We start from the raw sequence: 14,188 nt of genomic DNA, 5'->3' as shown, positions 1-14,188 counted from the left end.
GGACATGCTTGCTCACTTGCCATAGGCTCTCTCTCTCTCTTTGACTTTACCACGGCCAAGGTACTAAACAGTCAAACACCGGCTATGTTGGCGTTTCGAGTAGATGTGATGTTAGATCGAATGTCACAACTTTCCATTTTATGATAATTGTCGGAAGGTGGTGGGACCCGGAGGTGACTAAGCACACGCCTGCACACAAGTTAACTAACTAACTAGTTAACTTAGCCACATAATTTGCCACAACGTAATTCACAAGCCGAGCTGCCACCACAAGCGAGCCGCCACCCTACCCAAAACGCGTTAGTTTACATAGATCTCCCTCTTCTTTAGCCACCACTAAGCCACCAATTCGTACTCAATACTCTTAAAAACGTACAGAGCAAGAGGGTAAGATTTTATTAGCTATTCAGGCTACTAGGAAACAAGAAATAAGCTCTATTGCTCTCGGTGCTAGGACCTTTGAAATACCGCGTTCAACTATACGCGACCGTCTTACTGGCTGTACAGAACACGCTACTTCCCCCAAGTTCACATAAATTGAACGAATCTGAAGAGCAATCGCTTCGGAAATGGATTGTCACGGAGTAGCTGCCTCCTGTACATGTTCGTAGGGAACTGTCGGTGAATCGCCAGCGCCCTTACATAGACACGTCAGTATTGATTGACCGCTCCTCTTACGCCTCGTGTTATAGTCCGATCCAGGGGAACCTGAGAGCTCCCCAAGAATAAGCCTTCGTATTCTCTCCAATACCATTGTTCTGAGACATCCTCATCTTACCCTAAGTTGACAGGTTCTATCCTGTAAACACTAGGACCCCTTATACTTCACATGGATTCTCTCCATGGATTCTCGTGGAGCAGCGCCTCGGCCTTCTACCGTACGAGAAATGGCAGACTTGCTACTCGCGGCGCGTGGATCTACCCTTCCTCCTTCGGCTGGCCAAAATTGGGTTACGATTACGCTAAAAGACATTCCAAGCTATCCCGTAGATTCTCGAGATGCTACAATTATCAGCGTGCTAAATGCGAAGACCCGAAGTTAATTTTTAACTGGTTTTCTCTCGTTTCAAAAACTATCCTTTCGTACGGTATCGATCCCGACGATGTCTATAACTTTGACGAGACCGGTTTTGCAACGGGCTAGATCGCGACCGCAAAGGTGATTACGAGAAAGGAATTTCTACGGCCGCCGATCGCTTTCACAGCCCGGAAATCGTACGTGGGAGACTACAATGGAGTGTATAAACGCGTCGGGGTGGGCGCTTTCTCCGTGCCTGATTTTTAGGACAAAGTCTTTATCGAAACCTGGCTTAACGGCCCTTCGAATAATTGGAAACTCGAAGTTAATCCGAACGGGTGGATTTCCGATGAAATTAGCCTTCGATGGCTCGAAAAGCTCTTTACGCCATTAAAAAAACGTCCTATTTGATCACATGAAAGGTTTCACTGACCTGGGAATAATATAGAGACCGCACTTTTTTTAGAGATACCCATATATTAGGTATTTCCCGCATCGGGTAATCAGCTTTGCCCGATATCATTACCATACATTACCGCGGCAACTACATATAGTGATAGGCTGGTAGTAGAATGTAGTTACTATAGTAGTAAACCATGTAGTTGTTATAGTAATTTATGTGGAGGTCGAAAATAGATTCCTCCTTAGACACACGCGTTGTTTCTCAGCCCCCACCCGAAACGGCTAACTCTAAACAAAGGCTAGTTTGTAAATAGGAATATTACATGAGTAGACAATAATTTACTGCCTATCCCAATAAGGATTGGCCTCGTTCCGGGTACGAGCCGAGAGAGAAAAGTGTGTGTCCAAGGGGAAATCTGATAGTGACTTCTATTGTATAGTAATGATATCGGTGGAAATAGAAGGGGAACGAAGGAGCCTCTCTACAGTGCAGATTTGGGGCTGCAAGGAATCATTGGCTGTGGCTTCCAAGCCAAATCCGCCCGCTGCTAAGGTCCGAAGACGTCTCACAATATGGCCGTAAAACTAGGTTTGAGCCTATAGCGAGGGGCTAGAAAATGTATTAGAAAGCCCTTAAAATGCGTAAATCTTTATTCTATTGAGACTGGGCTGTGCTTAATGTGTGCTTACCGCCAAGGCGCCGAATAAATTTGTCTTGCGATATCCAGTGGGTCAAGTTTAGACACAATGAAGTGCGTATGTACTCCCTGACCTATCCTAACGCTAGAGTCGCTGTATTTATCAGCCAATAGATATTACCGCAGGATTGCTGACCTTTTTCTTATTCCGCTTTAGATACCCCCTCTCCACCAAAACATAACACACGGATGATGTTAACTACACACAAGTTTCAAAGCATTCTTATCATCTGCAGAAATATATCTTGTTACCTTAATTGCCTGGGAAGGTTTAATCGCCACTACCTGGGACTATATCGAGTCGTGACTACTATGGGGATAAGGCCCCCGAGCAAATGAGAATGGATGAGCTCCAACACTCCAAGTCCAAATGAGTACCTCGAATGGGTGCTTTGTCTCGGTAAACAAATACATTTATGGTGTTTCTGTACCATATGGGAAAGCGACCTAACTTACATCTACAGGGGTCGTTTCTGGACAGCGTCGCACGTCAAGACAAAGCGTCTGTCACCCAACAAGCACAATGCAACGACACAACACAAGCAGGTGCACTCAGCGCTACGAGGCTAAAAAGGTCTGAGTGCAACGCTTGTTGGTGGGACGCGAGTACGTACAAACCATCGCTACATTTGATAAAACCTTTCCTCGTCGCTTGTTCAAAAGGGTGCTTTTGTCGGACATCCTGTTAGTAAGAAGACAGATCATGGAAGACTCAGAGCAGTCGGCGGTGCCATAGATGGGGCTGTTCTTGCCAACATGGTAATGGATTCTGCCAAGCGAAATCATCAATAGTTTATGAATGAGCTCAGAATGGACCTTATAGGGCTGTGTTTGATTAAACTCGAAGTATCTTCTCACCCTACGGCCGGTAGAGTGGCACCTCCAGCGCCTAGCTTATCAACTATAGCTCCAATATATTTATCGGCACCTGAGCCTAGACGTGTACCACAGTGACTAAGACCACTAAAGCATAAATCAATGACAGAATGATAGACTTCTTCCCCTGATACGTCTGTTTGTCTTCGATAAAAGGAAATCTTACGCAGACATCCATCCGTCTTCCAGCAATCAAGCCTCACTATCTTAAAGACGTTGTTGATCCCGAAAGTAAAGCTGCACAATTATTCAAGACGGCCTAATTAGTGCTATGCACTATGGACTACTTTGAAAATTGATTTCCGAGAAAACGCCACGTTCAATGTTATGGAAATGCCCAGAGGCATTTTTTGCCAAAAGGTTAAACAACAGCAATTTGCCACGGAAATAGCGAGGACATGCCGAATGGGGTTAATAACAAGAAGATGAGAGATTGTGATTATCCTGCCTCCAAGGCAGACTCCGGCTACGGTTACGGCCGTAGATAGTCGTTGCTGGGATCCACCAGCAACCGATTTATGTTGGAAAGGAGGCACCCACGAATTAGGTATAAAATAAGATAGATGGCAATGATTGTACGAAAGGTCAACTGTACCCATATCCAGTACGAATCTCAAGATGCACTGGACCCTGCTGATGACCGGTTTTCTTCCCGTGGCACTCGCAGCCTCTGTGCCTCAGGATATTGATATTTCTGTGAGGGATACTACGGCTTCGAAGATCATCAATATTCACCTCAAGTACCCTGATGCGGCTTTCAAGGAACATGTCTTCACTTACGGCAATTGTAGTAGCCGTAGTTTCTCTAGCTCTCAGTTGACCATTGCACATGGTTCCGGAGGTGTGAAGTCTAGCGAAGATACTCGATTGGTTTGGGTCGTCCCCGATGATGTCTCCTCCGGAGGATGCATTATGGCGTGGGAGCGGAACAAGATCCTGATCGGGCAGAGTGAGCCACTGGCTTTGGAAGGAATCCTGCGACCCAAGTTGACCAAGAGGGACCGCATTTCAATGACAAACGATTCTGGTATCGATGCAGAGGGCCCATGGTCCAATGGGGTTACCCTTCTCAAGAACCAAGAAATTGGGACCATTGATGTAGGGAAGGCAAAAGGTAAAGTGCGTATAACCAAAATCACACGGATTATGCATTCTTAATGATGTCAATCAGCTATCGGCATTCTCGGAGCTGGAATATCGGGGTTGATGACCTATGTATGTCACCTCGCCTACTTGGATTACTCAATTGGCGATGCTCATTTCTTAAAGTTTCTCCTCAACAGCGTTGGCTTTACAAACCTTCAGATCTCCGAGTCCACCGACCGAGTTGGAGGGTAGGTCTTTCTCTCAGTATTTGTTGTATCAAGGCTGACAATAGAAAGTCGCATTTGGACGGAATACTTCGAATTGCCCGACTCAAAATACCAATACCAAGAGATGGGAGCAATGCGAATTCCCATCACCGCAACATTTCCAATGGGCAACGAGACTCTCACGTTGAACTTTTCTAGCCATCAAATTGTGTTTCAACTAGCAGACGCCTTAAATGAGTTGAACAAACACGACGAATCACTTGCCGTCGACTGGATCCCCTTCATACAGGACAGCAATAATGCCCTTTCCTTCATTGAAAACAAAAGAAACGCAGACGGCTCAATTCCGACCATTGGCGATGTTGCGAATAATAGCTCCCTCGGTGCTGCGTCCCTTCACACCCCCGAGTTAGACAAGTTGATGGGACAATTAGGCAAAATCATGTACGATCCTTCGATGATCAACCTAATTGCCAGTAACCTCTACGAGGCACACAAGAAATTCATGGGTATGGTATATAGCCCTATTACTCTTGATGAATCTAGTTTACTAACTGTATTATAAAGACGTCGGTCGGAATGGCAGGGGCGGAGACAATTGGGCTCAGGGGAGCTACCTTCATAATGTATTGGGCTTTGATCTAAACACCACCGGTTTGGCTGGGGGACTTGCCTCTGCTTCTGCTTCTGCCCCGTTCTGGGTAAGTTTGTGAGTATTCCGTAACATGACGAGATTGGGGAGTATTTTACTCATAGCCGGTACCCACAGGTACGATAACATGTTTTTCTCTTCCAAGGAATGGAAAACAATTGACAAAGGTTAGTCCTTTGTTACCAAGTCATCAATAACGGGCAACTGATACTTCAAAGGCATGAGTCGACTGCCAAACGCCTTCAAGCCGCTGGTCAAGGATGATCTCAAATACCGCAGGAAGATCCAGAAGGTCGAATTTCTCGAACATGAGAAGAAGGTGCAAGTTTCTTGGAAGAACCATTACACTGACCGTCAGTTCCAGAATACCAGTTATGACTATGCCTTTGTCGCCGTACCATTTACCGTTGTTCGTAAATGGGAACTTCCAGGTATGGATTTCCCGTGGGATTCCAATTTCAGAACTAATCTCACTTTATTAGAGTTCTCTACAATCCTCACCGACGCAATTGCTCAACTCGGCTATCAATCTGCCTGCAAAGTAAGTTTATTGACCTCGTATGGAGCACAGTACTAATAAAGCGTGTCAGGTGGCGCTGGAATTCAAGTCACGATTTTGGGAGCATTTGGAGCAGCCGATCTTTGGTAGTTGCAACACCAAACCGACATTCCGGGTATTGGAAATGTCTGCTATCCTAGCTTCAACGTGAATAGTACAGGCCATGCGGTTATTCTCGGCAGTTACAACCAAGACGACTATGGCTACCGCTGGGTTTCCACGCCCGAAAAGGAGCATGCTCAGTACGCACTGGATGCTTTTGCCCAGCTAAATGGAGATATTGTGTACGGAGAATACACTGGAAACTTCAGCCGTCTGTGTTGGTTAGAGGAAGAGTCCAATGCGGGCGGCTCTTGGGCTTTTCCAAGTGTGGGTCAGCACGAGCTGTATATTCCATCTTACTTCAACACGGAGAACAATGTGCGTTACCCTCGCCTAGGAGTTTCGAAGTTAGAGTCGTGATCGCTGAACTTTGACAGATGATTTTTATTGGAGAACACACATCGTACACCCACTCATGGAGTACGGTCAACCCACAGCCCTTTTCTTTTCAGCATGATCTGACTTTCGCTTACAGTTGCCTCTGCTTTGGAATCCTCCGTTCGTGGGACAGTACGGCTTCTGCTAGGTAGGATCATCTCGAAATATCGTATCGCTTTGAGGATTAACTGACTTGACTTTTTATGGTAGAACTTGGATTAGTCGATGAAGCAAAGGAAATTACCAAGACGTGGATGGGTAGATGGGTTACTGTTTAGTGACCATGATCCCCCTACAATACCTGAAAAGGTCAGGCGCTCATTCAACCCTCCCGTCATTCATGCAGAGGTAAGTAAGCGCTAAAAGGGCAAGGAAGAGGGTGGCTTTCGTATTAGTTAATTATTCTTTCACGGATACGAGAATCCGACTCGAACACTTTGGATAGGCGCAGTTCCTATAATGTCGAGTCCGACATATGTTATGCACACCTCATGTGACTCACTATCTCTATACAGAGTGGTTTAGTCTCTTCACAGCTCTCTCCTAGTTTCGTCTCTTATTTGACATTTTTTTAGGTTTACTACCTTTAGTTTAATATTAATTGTGTATAGACTAAGCACGATCACATATACGGCAAAACCGGATCAGGTGGAGTCACCTCGACCCGCACATTTTCGCGGCAAAAGACATATCGTATTAATCGTTAAGCATAGCCCTGTTGCTCCACATCAAGCGTGGTCTGGCCTTGTTTTGTTGTTTTAAACTTAGTCCAAATCTGAGAAAGAGGCCCCATCCGCACGACCACATTAGTTTACCTGTTAGACCGCGGCAGCTCCCACTCAGCCAGGAGCTCCTGAACGGCCGTATCATTGATGAAGCTACCAAGGCACAGCCAGTGGCTCTTTCGAACGGAGCTTGTTGATGACAGACATCGTAATTCTATACTGCATACCTAAGAGTAGTATTGGAATGCAAAAGCGTCATCCCTGCGTATGATCCATGGATGGTACCTATACGATACGGCCTACCATTGCTCTGTATCGTTGGATTTATGGCAAGGGGAGCCTCGGTCTACGTTGGCTGGGCTTTTCTTGCCAGTAAATTGGAGTCACATATTGCAGTGGTGAAACCGGCGACATCACGACATCAAGGGCCTCAGGCCGCATTCATTTCTTGGCAGTGCACGTGCTTCTCTTTCATTGTGAGATCTCAGGCAGTTTAGTAGTCTACAATCTACTCTATACTTTCATTTCGGGTTCTTTCTCCTTGGATTAGGAGTAGGCCAATGCGATCGATGCCTACAATTGCTACCCGCGTGGGCTGGGAGTGTCTTGTGGTGTTACTTCTTCCATGATATCGACCTGTCTGCTATGCCAGACTGCCATCGAGCAATCCCCTTTTGATATACAATTGTATTAGATTTCCTTGGCGGATTGTACAATAGTCTCCACGAGGAAGGCGACGACGGCATACCTGTGATAGACATCGACTCCCCGCGTACGATCCTCACCGACAAAGAACATGGTCTCATTAATGCAGTTCATATATGATTCTTCACACACTAGTACCATCATCGTCATCTGGAATATCGATAGGTATCTGATAACGAAGGCCGTTTCCCTTCGCCAGACACAGATCAACCTCGCACGCGAAGAAAGGCTTACTGGGATTGATGGATTACCTTGCCGGCGCCTGAACTCAGCGAGAAGCAGCCGAGAAGGACTTACCAGCCATCTAGGAAGAGGGCTGAGCCGGTTCGATTCTAGAAGTAAACTTCCTGGCCGCAAAACTCACCATAATCTTTTGACTCCATCATAATAAGATCCTGTGGCCAGCGTCTTGCTACGACGGGCGAGATAGTCGGAAAGCCCTCGAGAAATCTGCTCATCGCTTTGCGCGTAATGTCGAACGGGCACGTATACCTTCGACTTGGGAGCTTTCGTACCCCGTTTAAACTCGAAGTAATAAACAATGCCGCCTGTATGATGCTCCCCTTTACGGAGGGGCTGGTGTTCGTGATGCTCGTCGGGATTCAAACCAAACACCGAGCACCAAAGCTCCCGTAAAGAGTCTTCCTCGTCCTGGGCTTTGGGGGCTCTCCTACCTAGACTTAACATATCAAATACACTCTCCAGAGTCGTGAGCTGTGATCGAACATAAATTTTCAAACGAGACTGGGACGGATCGACGCAATCGATGGCTACGATTTCGACGACTGGTTGTGAACACTATTGAAATGAGCCGAAAAACTCGTTGAACATATCCATGGAGTCCATCAAAGCGTGAACCGGTGCAGGAAGCTTTTGCATTATGCATTTGATAATGGCAAGATTCGTTTTACCTTCTGACAGTGCTCTCCATACGGGCATCCGGGCAAATAGTATTGCTTGACAACAATTGATGTTTCCAGCAATTCGAAGGCCATGATGCTTTGTGACTGGAGCGGAAACGAGTCCTGGTTATTACTTTTGACTGGCCCGTCTCCCGATAAAAGCAAGTTTTCGAAATGGTGATGCAGGTATAGATGCAATTTCGGGGCTAAGGGGAGATTATCTACAAGTAGGCGCAGACTGGCAGCAGCGTTGATGGGATCGTCTTCCTGTCCAGCAAATAAGCCAATTGGTTCAACCGAGTACCGGAACGTAGGGTTTGCTGGCAATGTGGACTAACACCAGCTTAGTTCGACTAGCGTATGGTCATCCATCCGTCATGAAGCTCTTCCAGTCGCCAAGGGGCCCACACCCTCTGGGATGAGGATTCAAAGATCGTGCCACTGACTCGTGAAAGAATTTCGTGTGAAACGACGGCGAGTAGGAAGAGTAGCCAGCCATAACCAGCATGCCCATTAACATAGGCCTGACTTCGTCTATCCATAATGACGGGTTGTCTGTTGAGGGGTGACAGCTATTCTCCCAGCCCGCGTCCTATTGTGACGGTCAATATCTTGATTCAGTTTTTGGTGAAAACACTACGCACGTTTGTATCTTCTGGTGTCTATCTCAACTTGACGGGTCGGGCCCTATTGAAGATTAGTTCTATACCATGTTATTGTGGCTGTAAGCGTGAACGTCACTCACAAGAAGTTCAATGCCATATTGCTCTTATATTTGTGTTGGTTTGGAGTTTTTCCGTTTACCTGCGGACCTCACTTCAGTGCATATTCGAATCCCACTGAGGATTGAAAGTATTTGTATTATCCCTTCGAGTGAAAGAGCCTGAAGGTAAGGTGCCCCCTGAGCGGAACGTAAGCCGAAGGGTTTGGCGACAGTTGAGACGCTGTGCCCGGTCTTGTTGACGCTATGACGCTGAACTTCTGGGCTTATACTTTTGTGGCTGTTCTGGTGCCCTCGGGATAAATTAGACTATCTATTAGTTTGTCCTAATTCCCATGGGGCCTCTGTTTAACAAAACACTTGTCCATCGTTGAAAAGGCACCGGTCGGCTGGTTATTGCCCAAGAAGCATTGCCATGCGTATATGAGCGCAGTGTCCTGCGGCTGTGGGCCGCTGTGTTGCCATCTGAAAAGTTCCCTTAACCACCGACCACTTGGGACCGAGAGGTCTCGACGGAGTCGGCGCACCCTGCTTTAATATCTTGGAGATATCAAGGTATTTAGCGCTGATACCACCTGTCTTAGAAGTTTGTAGCCTCTCGTGCTGCCCCACTTAGTCGCTTTCAGAGTTCACGGATGGCTGGGAGAAGCGTGCGATATGGTACGAAAGGTCTGGAGTATGTAGGTGAACCGGCATAATCAGCACATGGCTCCCGCCAACTCATAATGGTCAGTCTCCAGTTCAGGGTCCACTTTGTGAACAGTATGTTGCTCTCTAGAAATCAACAGGCATAAGAGCTTGTGGTCATATCTCTTTTGACTTCTCTTTTGTAAAAATTTGGCATTAGGCAAGGAAGATTTTCGGTGAAATTGAAAGGGGAAAAAATATAGGCAAAAAGAGAATGTCCGCCGTACGGCCGTAGAATTTCCTAAAATCCAAGTACCGGCTCTCAGTCACCTGCAAAACTTGTGGCTATCGTGGTCTCGAACAATGAGTTCTTGAGCGCCTTTCTAGTATCCCTCCTTGATTCGCGGTTTCCTTTGCGATAATAATCCAGCGGCTAGGGGTTGATTGATACTAGTTATGTCGTAGGAAATGATGTTTGGCTACTGTGGTGGCTGAAAACCCAAGCATCAGGTCTACTTTTACGTGGGGTGGATTTTACCTAGGGCTATCCCAACCTCTTGCTCTTGTTGTTATGGGAAAGCTATTTCCTTACTAGGCAGGGGCAGTTTTCTCTTGTCTGCTTTCTCTTCAATGCTTGGACCTTCATGAACCGTGCACGATTACGGTTATTCTGGAGGTTCAAGGAAACAGGTAATCGACAGTCGGGCCGCATTCCAGCCAAGTGAAATTTATAGTAGCAATTATAAGCAAAATTCTCAAGGAATAATAAGCCTATACGGCGGTAAACCTTTCAGAACTTTGCTTTGGAATGCCATGTGCAATTCCAGGAAACTACCCACCCACAGAGATTGGCCGTTCACGGGTCCACTCTTCACCGGCTTGAAAATCATCTGCGCCCCATCATAACAGCTTTGATCTGCTATGGACGGTTAACGGAAGGGGAACAAGAGCTGGTTTAATAATCATGGCCAATATTTTAGTTTTCCCTTTTCATTTCCGCTTCCGCTTCCAAAATACGTCATTTCTGTTCTCCCTTTTTGGTTCCGCTTCCGCTTCCATAATTTGTCATCTGGCCATTTCCCCCTTTGTTACCCAGCTGCTTCCACAGTGCAGGCAGGCGGAAGCGGAAAGAAAAGTAGCCTGAGGCCTTTGGGCTTATTCATATCAACGATATTTTTTTCAATAGGACAGACTCTGAGCCGACTTATCCATCAGTCCAAAATATAAGTTTCTAGATATATATCAATGTGTAGTCTCCATGTAGTACGAAAATAATACGTGTGGGTTTAATAAGCGTGTCTTGGATCTGCGATGTCGTTGTCTGCCTCGAACTCGTCAAGCGACAAGACAGTTGGCGGTGTCAATAATCCGTCGGTAGTGATCACTGCCGACTGGGATGGACCAGATGATCCAAAAAACCCTAAAAACTTTGCCCTTTGGCGAAAATGGGTTATGGTCTTTACTGTTTCCTTCAGTTCGCTCTGTGTGTAAGCTTTCAGCCCCGGGTGACGTCCAGCATTGCCAGGAATTGCCAAGCTTAACTAGTTTCGACCTCACAGGACATGTACCTCGGCATTGTACTCGTCCATCTATGGACAGATCACAGTCCAGTTCCATATTTCAGAGCTAGTCGCCACAGTAGGACTATCCCTGTTCATCTTTGGCATGGGCGTTGGGCCCATGTTTGTTGCGCCGATATCTGAGGTAATCCACTATTCTCACCATTGTCTTGTTAAATGGAGACTGAGATCTACCAGTTTTATGGACGACGCCCTATATACATTGCTTCCCTAGCCCTGTTCACTATATGGCTTATTCCATGTGCAGTGGCTAATAACTTCGGAACTCTCCTCGCTGGCCGAATGCTCGGTGGCCTGACAAGTGCTGCCTTCCAAAGCGTGGCTGGAGGAACCATCGGCGACCTGTTCACCCGTGAAACATTGCAGCTTCCAATGATGATATACACCGCAACACCTTTTGCCGGTCCAGTCCTCGGACCACTCATTGGTGGATTCATCAACTCATTCACGTCTTGGTAAGCAAGGTGACCCGCTACCAATGCCTTTTGACATAACACTTATCAATGGTTAGGCGCTGGTCGTTTTATGTCATCATCATCTGGAGCGCCTCACTTTGGGTTGTCATGCTCCTCTTCATGAAGGAAACTTACGCTCCAGTACTTCTACGCAAAAAAGCACTCCGTTTGCAAGCCGCCTCAGCTAAAAGTGGTACACCTGTGCAGCCTGGGGCGCTATCAATGCAGAAGGTCTTTTTGAGGTCCATGTACCGTCCTTTTCTATTACTGCTATTGGAACCAATGTGTCTGTGTCTTTGCCTCTACACTGCAGTCATCATCGGAACCTTATACCTCTTCTTTGGTGCCTTCCCATTGGTGTTTTCCAACCTGTACGGTTTCAATCTATGGCAAATCGGGTTGACTTTCCTCGGTCAACTAGTCGGCACATTTCTTGGCGTCTTCCTCAATCCTCTCTGGGGATGGAATTTGCAGAGATTGGTTCAAAAACACTCACCGGATGGAAAGGAGATAATTCCCGAGTACCGGCTTCCGCCCGCAATTCTTGGAGCTCCTCTTATCACGATTGGCCTCTTTTGGTTTGGCTGGAGCAGCACAGCATCGGTGAGTACAAATTTTGCATTTCCGTCAACATATCTTACTAAGCTCAATATGCAGATTCATTGGATTATGCCAATTATTGGAAGTGTCTTTTTCGGTCTCGGGTACGTGCTCATCTCCCAAATTAATGCCACATCCTATACTGATAGTAGATTTAGCGTCTTTCTCGTCTTCCAAGGCGTGATCACCTTTCTCGTCGATGCGTATCCATTGTATGCAGCAAGTGCATTAGCGGCCAATGCGTTCCTTCGAAGCAGTTTTGCCGCTGCGTTCCCTCTCTTTGGTATCCAAAGTAGGTTTCCTCTTTCCTTTAGAAAGAGAAGTTTAGCATATGGCTGATAGTCTCTCTTTTACAGTGTATGAGGCCCTTGGATACCAGTGGGCCACATCTTTACTTGCCTTTTTGACGGTCGCTATGCTTCCATTGCCGTGAGTGATTCATGAGTGTAGTGGAGCAACAACCATTATCTTGCTAACTGTGAAACAGTTATATCTTCTACCGGTTTGGACCTCGAATTCGGGCCAAAAGCCGGTTCGCCGCCATAAACCAGCCGCTACTCTAAACGAATTTGTTAATCCGTTCCTCGGTTCCGCATATTTGATGATAGGACAGGCTACAATGATAGAGATGCAGTTACCAATGATGGATTCTATTGGTTATGATGACTGACTAAGGGGAAAGGAGAGAGTAGGGGACGATAGGAGATAGCAATCATAGAGGTCCTACGGTATATAGGGTCACGTACAATACCACGTGACTACTAGATCTAATACCTGAGATTCTGTTAGGATCGCATGGTTTTTATTGGGTAGTAGTAATTACTAGCTAGATACCGAATATATTATATCAGCGCCAAGCAAGGGCTTAGCCTAGAGAAAACCCCTTAGTAATAGGCACTCGCTACTAATGACTTAGCCGAGTGCTAAGAAGTAGTGTCCTAAGGTATCTAGCAAGTGGCTGCCTTAGGCACCGAGAGTAAGTAAACCCTATAAACCTCTCGGGAGTATATCCCTCCCTACTAGGTCTAGTTTACCGCCCCGGAAGCTATAAAAGTAAGGTTATATAGGCTCCCCGAATAGGTAATATAGTAGACCTAGTAAGATAAGTAGCTAATAAGTACTTTATTTAGGGGTATTAGAAGGCGAGAGAACTACGAAGTATATATTACTTTACTTTCTTTATACTCTAGTAAGTAGTTCTCTTTATTCTTATCTACTCGGTTAATATAGTAAATAAACCTACCTAAGTATAAATACCCCTATCTTTCCCCTTAGAAAAAACCTTCTCCTCTTTTTATTCCTTAGTCTTATCTCCTACTCTACTTTTTATCGATATTAATCAACTTATTAGTAAGTAATCTATCCCTATATCGACCTTACTAGGTAATAACTCGTTACTTATTATAGTGATTATATCGTTCCCTATAATAAACTCTCCTACTAGGTGTTACGCACTAGCTAACTGGTCACAGTTAGGTTAGATGGGTTCAGGGTATACTTGCCTTAATACTCCTCGAATGGTCCAACGTCAATGATCGGGTCGCAACTGAGCTATTGCCGCGTAGGGCCTTACTATAGCCTAAGTCCTTTTAAGCGATCAAGGAACTGATACTAGGTAGAGCGCCGAGTAGATCTATACCGGAGTATTGGTCTACTCGTGAGTGTTATCAAGTTATAATCAAGTAAAGAGTCATAGTAATCTAAAAGGTAAACACAAGTAACAATATATGATTGAAGACGAAGAACTAAACTAGATATATAAATAAGTGTCTTTATATATTGTTGGATCCAGTGGTCACGTGATATGGCACGTGACCCTATATGCCGCAGGACCTCCATGATTGCTATCTCCCATCGTCCCCTACTCTCTCCTTT

General features: G+C 45.8%; 3 protein-coding genes across 3 annotated transcripts; 2 read left to right on the top strand and 1 right to left on the bottom strand.

The window, feature by feature from the left end:
* Nucleotides 1-3,612: 3,612 nt before the first annotated feature.
* On the top strand, nucleotides 3,613-6,276 carry N7537_007288 (flavin monoamine oxidase family protein; the record flags this gene model as incomplete). The annotated part of the gene is made up of 13 exons (XM_056898345.1): nucleotides 3,613-4,108; nucleotides 4,166-4,209; nucleotides 4,264-4,328; nucleotides 4,377-4,816; nucleotides 4,875-5,016; nucleotides 5,077-5,126; nucleotides 5,178-5,390; nucleotides 5,442-5,500; nucleotides 5,550-5,604; nucleotides 5,679-5,938; nucleotides 5,998-6,040; nucleotides 6,096-6,146; nucleotides 6,209-6,276. The coding sequence occupies 13 exons, from the start codon at nucleotides 3,613-3,615 to the stop codon at nucleotides 6,274-6,276; spliced, it is 1,986 nt and encodes a 661-aa protein (XP_056750421.1).
* A 2,407-nt stretch (nucleotides 6,277-8,683) lies between these two features.
* Nucleotides 8,684-8,872, bottom strand: N7537_007287 (uncharacterized protein; the record flags this gene model as incomplete). Its single annotated transcript, XM_056898344.1, has 1 exon — nucleotides 8,684-8,872. The coding sequence occupies one exon, from the start codon at nucleotides 8,870-8,872 to the stop codon at nucleotides 8,684-8,686; it is 189 nt and encodes a 62-aa protein (XP_056750420.1).
* A 2,117-nt stretch (nucleotides 8,873-10,989) lies between these two features.
* Nucleotides 10,990-12,746, top strand: N7537_007286 (MFS transporter; the record flags this gene model as incomplete). Its single annotated transcript, XM_056898343.1, has 7 exons — nucleotides 10,990-11,165; nucleotides 11,238-11,382; nucleotides 11,436-11,713; nucleotides 11,770-12,316; nucleotides 12,371-12,417; nucleotides 12,472-12,605; nucleotides 12,670-12,746. The coding sequence occupies 7 exons, from the start codon at nucleotides 10,990-10,992 to the stop codon at nucleotides 12,744-12,746; spliced, it is 1,404 nt and encodes a 467-aa protein (XP_056750419.1).
* Nucleotides 12,747-14,188: the final 1,442 nt, after the last annotated feature.

Source organism: Penicillium hordei, assembly GCF_028827395.1.
Source record: "Penicillium hordei strain IBT 12815 chromosome Unknown utg000004l_segment0_segment0, whole genome shotgun sequence".
Taxonomy (NCBI): Eukaryota; Fungi; Ascomycota; class Eurotiomycetes; order Eurotiales; family Aspergillaceae; genus Penicillium; species Penicillium hordei.
This window is presented reverse-complemented; position numbering and strand designations above follow the sequence as displayed.